The sequence below is a fragment of the Pieris napi genome, chromosome 21 (genome assembly GCF_905475465.1).
Source record: "Pieris napi chromosome 21, ilPieNapi1.2, whole genome shotgun sequence".
Classification (NCBI taxonomy): Eukaryota; Metazoa; Arthropoda; class Insecta; order Lepidoptera; family Pieridae; genus Pieris; species Pieris napi.
Genome location: NC_062254.1, coordinates 10,632,543 through 10,641,918, shown reverse-complemented (window position 1 = coordinate 10,641,918; position 9,376 = coordinate 10,632,543). Strand labels below are relative to the sequence as shown.

At 33.0% G+C, this 9,376-nt stretch overlaps 1 protein-coding gene and 1 non-coding gene across 2 annotated transcripts; both read left to right on the top strand.

The window, feature by feature from the left end:
- The first annotated feature begins 218 nt into the window (after nucleotides 1–218).
- On the top strand, nucleotides 219–337 carry LOC125060558. The gene has a single exon (XR_007118885.1). It is a non-coding gene; the product is annotated as a 5S ribosomal RNA (ribosomal RNA).
- Nucleotides 338–6,699: 6,362 nt separating this feature from the next.
- Nucleotides 6,700–9,157, top strand: LOC125060382 (RUN domain-containing protein 1). The gene has a single exon (XM_047665263.1). It carries the CDS (start codon nucleotides 6,931–6,933, stop codon nucleotides 8,554–8,556), a length of 1,626 nt encoding a protein of 541 aa, XP_047521219.1. The 5' UTR covers nucleotides 6,700–6,930; the 3' UTR covers nucleotides 8,557–9,157.
- The last annotated feature ends 219 nt before the right edge of the window (nucleotides 9,158–9,376 follow it).

Genomic DNA, 9,376 nt, shown 5'->3' with positions numbered 1-9,376 from the left:
GTGACCGCCTGAGGACACCTCGTGATGTTGGTTTTTTTTTGTAGGGATAAGAAATGAAAATTATTTTTGGAATCACTTAACTAAATTAGTCTTGTTGGAACGAAGTTATCGAGCGTTGCGAAAGGGGGCTAGAGTCTAGACGGAATAAATTAAGACCAAAAGTTGTAACGACACTTTTTGCTATAGTTGTTATATTTAACATTTTCGATTTAGCTATCGCCAACGTCCATACCACGTTGAATACACCGGTTCTCGTCCGATCACCGAAATTAAGCAACGTCGGGCAAGGTCAGTACTTGGATGGGTGACCGCCTGGGAACACCTCGTGATGTTGGCTTTTTTTTTTCGTCGTAAGATTGGTGTCGATAAAATCTATCATACTGTTATGATACCAATTAACATATAAATTTTAAAATTTTAAAATTTTTTTTCGATTAAAATCGAAAGGAATTTCGTTCCATCCGGGTGTCCCTTGACACCTCTAAAGTTTTTTTTTACTTCTTCGTTTAACGTGACGCTACGACCGAATCAGCGGGTGAAACAGCACCAGCTAAATATTGAACACGAATGGAACCTACCATCCGTTAATACAAGGTAAGATTAATCGAGGCCGATATTGAGCTGGTAAAAAACAGCATATACCGTAAATCCAGCGAATAATTGGCGTTCAAGTGTTTTATAGTCTCGATAGTCGAAAGCAAATGAAAATTTCGACATTGTTTATCGCCACTCGTAAATTGTAAAGATAATAATCTAGATTGTTTATGGAGTTGAACCTTGGTATTCGTGTACTAAAAGAATGGGAGCATTTCCTGTCGAATTTTGTGCATATATTTTGATATCATTTGAATTTAACCAGATTCATAAATGGAGATTAAAGTAATATATGGACTTTTTTAGTTCCTTTTCTTTAGAAATAACTATTTATTTATTTATTTTGTTTATTTTATCAATGACAAGTGTGCACATCATTTATAAAAGAATACAATAAAAAAAGACAATAAACTATGCAATTTAACAATGTAATATACTTTGCAATTGTTATTAATAAACTTATTATTGATGTCGGATCAACAGTGGCTGCAGCATCTTACGCCTGAAGACATGGAGACTGTCATAAAATGGATCCGCCTCGCATGTACTCAAAGCGTAGTTTACTGCAGATAGAGATGTGTTTAGAGGAGCATTACAACCAACGCAACGTTGATCCTCACTGACCGAACGTTAAAAGAACTGATGTGTTCTGTGTGTCTCTGTAAGAGGAAATTCACTTGACTTAAAACATTTGGTAAATCAAATCAAATTATTAAAAAGTATGAAAACAAAGATAATGTCAGGCAGGCGGCGTCTATCGCGGAGTGATTGCAATTAAAAGAAAGCCAGTCTTTTTCAAACTCGCATTAATAGCTAATGTTGTTACTTATAGAATAGGATTAGGAGGATAACTGGATTATAGCGCGCGCGCAGTGTGGTCGCCCCCCTTTTCGAAAAAGAAGGCCCGGATCTGAATGATTCAATCACCGTAGCCAGTAGCAAATTAAAAGCCGTCCGCGTGGCAAAACAAAATCAAATTAGAGTAAAAAACCGCCTCTACCGGGAAAGGCGTGAACGTTTACTTCGTACTTCGCTCACTCCAGTGAGTTTCCGTCTTACCCTTTAGGCGATTGACCATCCCACGACGCGACGGCCCGACTCGAGGTACGAGTCCGCAGGAGACGCGCTAGTCGCGGGAAAAAGCCCGAACTGAACTGTCAAGGCCCTTGAGTTAAAGTCAACAGCGAGATTCCAAAGCAAAAAAATTAAAATGATCGCTCTCACTTCTATTATTGTTCGAATAGTAGATGTTTGTTTATTATAAATTAATAGATATAGTGTGGTTAATTTCGTAATCATATTTGTATTTTTTAAATTATTTTATTTGATAATTGCTAACTATATAATAATTTTAAGTTTAGCATAATTGGGAGCATCAGCTTGTGGTCAAGCCTGCGACTCAAAGGCCTAGGATCGTTCTTTGGATTTTTCATAATTCTAATGATTTACAGAAAACTTACATATTCCGATTATTTACCACAATTGTCTTCCCACATTTGGCAATTAACTACTAAATAAACGTATACAAAATAATTAAAAGTTAAGGAGAAATTAATAATGCAAAACGGGAGGTGTTAATCCCGCGTTTTTTCTCATAGTATTGTTTTTCTTAACAATAAAATACCTAAGTGACAAATCGCTCCAATTTATTACCCTAGAGATATCCGGCGCTAATGAGCTGAAGGGAACTGGGATTCGGTCTTTTGCGACATTCAAATGTTTGTATGGTAAATCATATTATTCTGTGTCTGCATACACATCCGCCAGACAATAATTGTTTTAGGTTTACGTTATGACTGTAATACTGAAACAACTATTGGTTTCAAAATCTAGAAATGATAAAGATAACTATGATTTCACTTCAAACAAAAATATACAATCAAAGTTCTTTAAAATTGGTTGAAAGGTTAGTTAGTGAATATAAAAAATACGCAAAGATTTTCGAAGTAATTATATTACTAGTAAACATTGGTAACATATAAGTATTTACAATAACTCTTTGTATAAAATTTAAGTTATTGATTTCAGGATAACGTTGAGCTATAGTCGGTCAAAAATCTTGGAATGTTTGTTGTCTCTATATCAATTAAAGCACACAGATTAACACAACAAGACGTGTTGCTATAGCTAAACTTTGTATTATAAAAAGGTTTTATGTTTTCTGTTTGTTTTTTTATTTATAAGTTATATTATGTTCCCATATCTATAACTATTGACATTATACTTCATTTTTAAATACAGAGTAAACTCTATACTCGTTTAAAGACACTCAAGGGACTGTTCATATTTTAGCGTTACAAAGACTTGTCGTTAAATGAAAAGAAGAAAAATCTGTATTAGAAAAAGAAAATGTTTTTTCAGACTAGTGTTAGTAATTACATAAACAACAATTTAAATTGCAATTATTTGGCGTATATTCTTTTATTTTCGTCTGACGTCTTTTGCCGCACCTTTCTCTCTTTTTTTACTTATTCATATCTTGAGATATTGAGGCATCTTCGTGATAAAACAATCGATAACCGACAGTCGAGTTTATTACGGGCTAAGACAACAAAGCGACAAAAGAACGTACACGGACTCGCAGTTTTAACTAATTTCGGCAACATAAAAATAACTTTTTAGTATTTAATTGTTGTCGTTATTGAGAGAGGGCGTAATGCTATGTAGAGTGTATCGTTGTATGGAAACAAGCTAAGCCAACCAAAGCCGAGTGATTTCGACACTTTAGGGGGTTTGTCGTTAAACGAGGGACGTTATTTGGAATAACCACTGTATGTACTTCATTAATAGACTTCATAATCAAGTGATTAGTTTGATCTGTTTGTATTGATTAATATTATAATTATAATTATATCTGATCTGATATTTTTGGAATTAGAAGATATTTGAAGGGCTTCCAAGCACATACTAACCGTATGTTTTTCCACAAATTCCTCGGAGACTGAAAGTTATATCGACGTCATAGATCAACACACCTATTTAATAAAAATCGCATCAACCGTCCACGCGTTGTCGGAATATAAGCACAGGTAAATATTGTTGAGAGATATTTTAAGTTATTATAAATCTACTAAAGATGATTTTGATGGAATGGAAACTTAGGTACAAGTGTTGCCCATACGTAGAATTCATATATACCACAAAACTTCCATTAGAAAATTATGTTTGAAAAGATATATATTTATTTTTATTGTTAATTTTTCAATTTGTTTTCTACTTATCGTAACTTAATTACATTTAAGAAGTATTTTTAACTTTAAAAAAATAAAATAATTCAATAGCGCTACAACCTTTTTAGCTCTGGGCCTCAGATTTCTGTATCTGTATCATGATCATTTTATAATCTAATAGCCAAGTAGGTGATCATCCTTCTGTGCCTGACGCACGCCCTCGACTTTTTCGGTCGAAGGAAAGCCGGTTTCCTCACGATTTTTTCCTTCACCGTGCGAGCGAATGTTAAATGCGCACATAGAAAGAGTAAAGTCCCTTGGTGCACAGCCGGGAATCGAACCTACGACCTCAGGGATGAGAGTCGCTCGCTGAAGCCACTAGGCCAACACTGCTCTATTAACTTTTACCTTTAACTTTTTAACTTTTAACTTGTTTAAAAACTTAGCACTCAAATCGATATTTTCATAAAATTTTGCTTAAGAATAGCTGTTATATTATGACAATTAATATTTTAACGTCATTTAAATCTTTAAATGTAGTCCTTCTCAAAAAGCTTTCTTAAAATTCTTTGAAGGGATTGTCTGTTGTCTCTACATCAATTATTGTACGCAGATAATATAAACCACCGCTTATAAAGAGTCATAAATTATTTAAATGTGTATATTTACAAATCTCTTTGAACTTCCTTCCTCATTTATAAAAATACTTCTGGTGAAGGAGACATACTTGACATTTACGGAGGCCGGGATTTCGATACTTCTTGAAATATTTTTAGAATCTGAAGGCCAAAAGCCATTTATATCCTACATTAAAGATAAATCAAAGGTTGAAAATGAATTTATAAAATATATTTTTACACGCTTTATATTAGCTTCACCTGTATGTTTGTATGTATGTATGTAACCGACTCCTTCGGACTCGATTTTGACCCACATTAAACGGACAGATTTAATTCAAACTTTGTACACTTATAAAGAATCAGCGACAATATAATAATTTTATAGGTTTATCTCGAAAAAACAATGAATTTTTAAGTCCACAAAGCAATACGATTAAATTGAGACGTATTGCTGCTAGGATTAAAAAGTGGAAAATAAATATAGTTTAAAAAAACTCGCGCTCTGTGCCATATTTTTCGTCTATCGCTTTTTCACAATAATACCAGTATTTTTTGTTCATTACCATTTTCAGCCTATTAGGAATTAGGATTAGGAATTATTTTTCACTTTTTAGTTTGATGTGCTTTAAAAGCGTGTTTTTTAGTTTTTTTAAACTAATTTCATTTTTTTCAGGATTAGATAATATCACTACCGCTCATGGACACTAAAACGTGTTCTTATATTATATAGACTATATTAAAAGGTTACCTACTTAGGATAATTTCGAAATGATAAAACTCGTTATCTATGTATAATATCAAATTGTAATTAGTTAACGGCTCGAGAATATAAGTGCGTGCTCCTATTTCACCATGCCTCCTGCTGATAGAGGACAAATCTTTGTTTTTTATTTATTTTATTATTATTTATTACTAAAGATGTCATGTGGAACATGGTGTAATAGTTGCAGCTCCTTACAAACGTTGTGTAAAAAAAATTCTCGATTAAAAAGAGAAACGGAGAGTTTATTGCCAATTCTTCTCTTCCGTTATACGCCCTTGATTTGAGAACTGGCAGTTAATGTAAAATTAGAAGCATTTAATGTATAATTCTTTTTTGACATTCATAAGTGTACATTGTGTTACCTAAATGAATAAATGATTTTGACTTCGAAATATTTATTATTTCATATCACCTCGATGTCTCCACTACTAAGCGTTTAATGACACTTGTTGCACCACTTTTTGGAAGCAGCTATCTATTTTTAAAGTGTTACGAACCAAATCTTTGGGACTTCAAGGAAATGAAGGACAGAAAGCCGTTTATTGTAGTGCTAAGTGCGTATCCATGGACGAATATCACTTACAAAATGGAGGCTCCGTTTGCCATTTAAAACATCTACATATATCTAATATATAAAATTCACGTGTCGCGGTGTTTGTGGTTAAACTCCTCCGAAACGGCTTGACCGATTCTCATGAAATTTTGTGTGCATATTGGGTAAAACTGAGAATCGGACAACATCTATTTTTCATCCCCCTAAATGTTAAGTCCACCCCTAAATTTTTTATTATTATTTTAGATAAAAGTCTTTTCATAAAAATATAATTTTGACGTCCATAGGCTGCTCGTAAAATAATAAATAGACGAGCCTACCTCGTTAAAGATAATCCCAGCTCGGTTACCCGTCGGTGTCTGTAATTTCACATAAGTAGTTTTCCCGGACAAAGGCTCTGTTTCGAGGTAATGGGCGATTTGTTTTCGAGGCCGTCTACTTATACGGTTAAGAGAATATATCATTGTGTTTCTTACATTTAACGGGAATTTTATCATACTAATAAAGAACTATTTAAATATAACTTTATTATAAAAAAATAAAGGAATTTTTAAATTGCATTTTCACAGTTATTTTATGTTTTCACATCGCATAGACTTCGCGTTAGGGAATTACCAATTTTTTTATAAGCATTTTAGTAATGTGGAATTATCTCAGTTCATTAGTTTTTCTGTAAAAGTGACATCTAGTGCAAAATTGCCATAATACGAATTATCGTTACAGCTTGCAAGTGGTCGTCACAGAGTTCTTTTTTTAGATATATTGGCAGTTAATACTAATATTAAAAATATACGGATTACCTATTCAGAAAATAGTAATATTATTTTCGTCCTTTAAGACCTTCTTATCTTTTTTGGTAAATTGATTTTTGTCAATTTTATTCCTCTTGTTGATAGAGCACGTGACAGACCTTTGTCAGACAGATGAAATATGAGTGATGACTGATGACGTCTTTATACATCGATTCAGATTCACCTTCTAAGTTCTAATGAGTAATGACTTATGACGTCAATCGTTGTATAAAGACGATTGTATTACTGTTGATTAGTGCTTTAAAAAATAAACAAATATTTTAAAACATTCCATAAATTTTTTATTATGTAAAAGCATAAATGAGAAACATTTCGCGTGTTCTATTTTTCTGATAGACTGTAAAACAACTCTTGTAAAGAAAAATATGTGAAAATCAAATTATTCTGTTATAATCCCTGAGTAAATTGAATTTGAGACATGGCCACAATGGACTATTACGAAGACGAAGGAATTCCTATATGGCAGGAACCCCGATGTGAACCTCTAGGGGCAGCTAAAGAAAATCTATGTGAAGAAATAGCAGCTGAACAGACCTCCGGAGACAGGATCCATGCCTTAGAAGAGGAACAAGAAATTTTATCCTCATCTGTTTTCTCATTATCATCTCACCTAGCTCAGGTGGAGTTCCGGTTAAGACAAATATTGAAAGCTCCACCAGAAGAAAAAGATGCTATGCTTCAAGCGCTTGAAGAATTTACGTCGCGAGCGGTCGATTCAAGGACTGCGCCTCAAGGCAGTGCGGGTGAAGGTGCATGTCTGGAATGTGCTGAGTTAGAGAGAAAAATCCACAGTCAAAGGGCTAAGCAGTCTAGATTTATTGAAAGACTTAAACTACAACTCAAAGAACTTGAACTGTTCACGGCAGACTCTTCAAAACATGATGACATAAAACATAGGTCTCTCATAGAACACCTTCGAACTGAAATAGATAGAAGTCTATTAGAAGGATGCCACCAGCCTCTAAGTACAGAAGAACTGAAGCATCAAATTGATTGTGCTGTCCGCCAATATGCTGACAAACAGCTCTCTAAAGATGAAATTATTAGCAAACTTCAGAGCCATATTGATGACATGCAAAAATTTATAAAACTTATGAAAAATGACAATCTAAGTAAACCTCAAACAAGTAATACAGAGCCAAAAAAAGTTGGTAAGCCTAATACATTTGATAAAAACTTTAGTAAGAATAAAGTTAATGATGAGCTTAAAGCTGAAACAATCAACTTGATGAGGAAGGCATCAACTTTAATACAAATATTTACTGTTTCACAATTTGGTTGTTCACCAAATACAAATAAGAGGTATGAGAGAAAGTCTACTGTTACACATTGGGGTAATTTAAGAGCCAAATTAGAAATGTCCATAGATGCTGTTCTACACATTGTATCAAGAGAGAGGCCTCATACTCTAATAGATAGCTATGATAGTGAATCTGAGGAAGGTGGTGTAGTTATAAATGATGCCCCACTAACTACAGCAGTACGTCGACACTTAGCTATAAATTTGCGTGATCTTCTCCAACATGGTTTAGTTGGTCATGAAACAACATCTCTTGTACCTTTGATTGGCTGTTTTCCAGTTCGTAGATCATCAACATCCCAAAATATACATATATGGGAAGTTATACTGCGATATTACGAATTAAATGATGGAGATAGATTCAACTCAACCCCAGCTAGAAAACTAAGTCAGAGCTTTAATTTAGATATAGTTGGGGGAACAGCAATCACAAATAAACAGAGCTTATTAAGTGCTATCGGAGGTATACTGGCATCACACACACCATACAAAAGAAGTTTTGATGCTCACTTTAAAGCATTTGTATGTGCAGCTCTTAACACACATAAACTTGTATTATGGTTAAACATCATTTTAAAATGTAGGTCACTTATTGATTATTACTACTCTTCTACTAGCTATATTGTTAATACTGGATTCCAAGATGCCTTACAGAGCCTCGATCAGTTAACTCCATATGACTTTGACCTCCCCGTTGATCTTGCAGTGAAACAGTTTCAAAATATAAAAGATGTGTTTATGTAATTAGTAAGTAAGCCTCTTGCCTTCCGATTAGTTTACGCTTAAAAATGTATGAATTCTAGTCTTTTTTTGAAAGTACAATGGCTAATTGTTAATTAAAATGGCCTATTATTATTAAGATATATCAAAGCTTTTTCATAGGTTTAGTATTTAACACAAAATTATCTATATTCCTCTCTTGTGATGCATAGCAAAAATTAAGAATATTTTTAGTTTAATTAATGCTTATTATAAAGAACCTCTTAATGATCTGTATAAGAAATTGTGTTGTTACATAATATTATGTGTTGTCTTGTTATGTTATACATTGCTCTTCCTTATTCATAAAAAACTAAGTCAGTTGCAGTATTTTTAATAAAGTACTCATCTATCTCTTTTCATTATAATGTAAACATAATTTTACAGAAAGAGAAGAAATTATATGTTAGAAACAGAGTGCAATTAGTTAAGTCTTATTTTTTATGACCAAGGGTTAGCCTTTAACCTATTATTTATGTTAAGTTATTTTTCTAATAGTCAACCAAAGCACTTACATTCCAGCCAAAGATTTATGTATTAATATTATAAGTTATATTGCTGAATATAATATAGTCGTAAAGCATCACCAGGTATTTTATTTTAGTTTTAATAGTACTTATAATGCAGGTTGTGCATTGTGCGTTTTATTTTTTTTAATGGACGGAGTTCCATTCCATAGGAGTGCAAATGAAGTGGGTACTTTATCATACACAATTATACTGTATTTTATTGATTCATAAATTTATTATATTATTCATGCATTAATTCCCCTATCAATAAAGGGTGTTATTAAATATGTCAATAC

What these genes read in the sequence shown, in the direction of transcription:
- LOC125060382 (XM_047665263.1), top strand. Translation starts at nt 6,931, where the DNA reads ATGGCCACAATGGACTATTACGAAGACGAAGGAATTCCTATATGGCAG.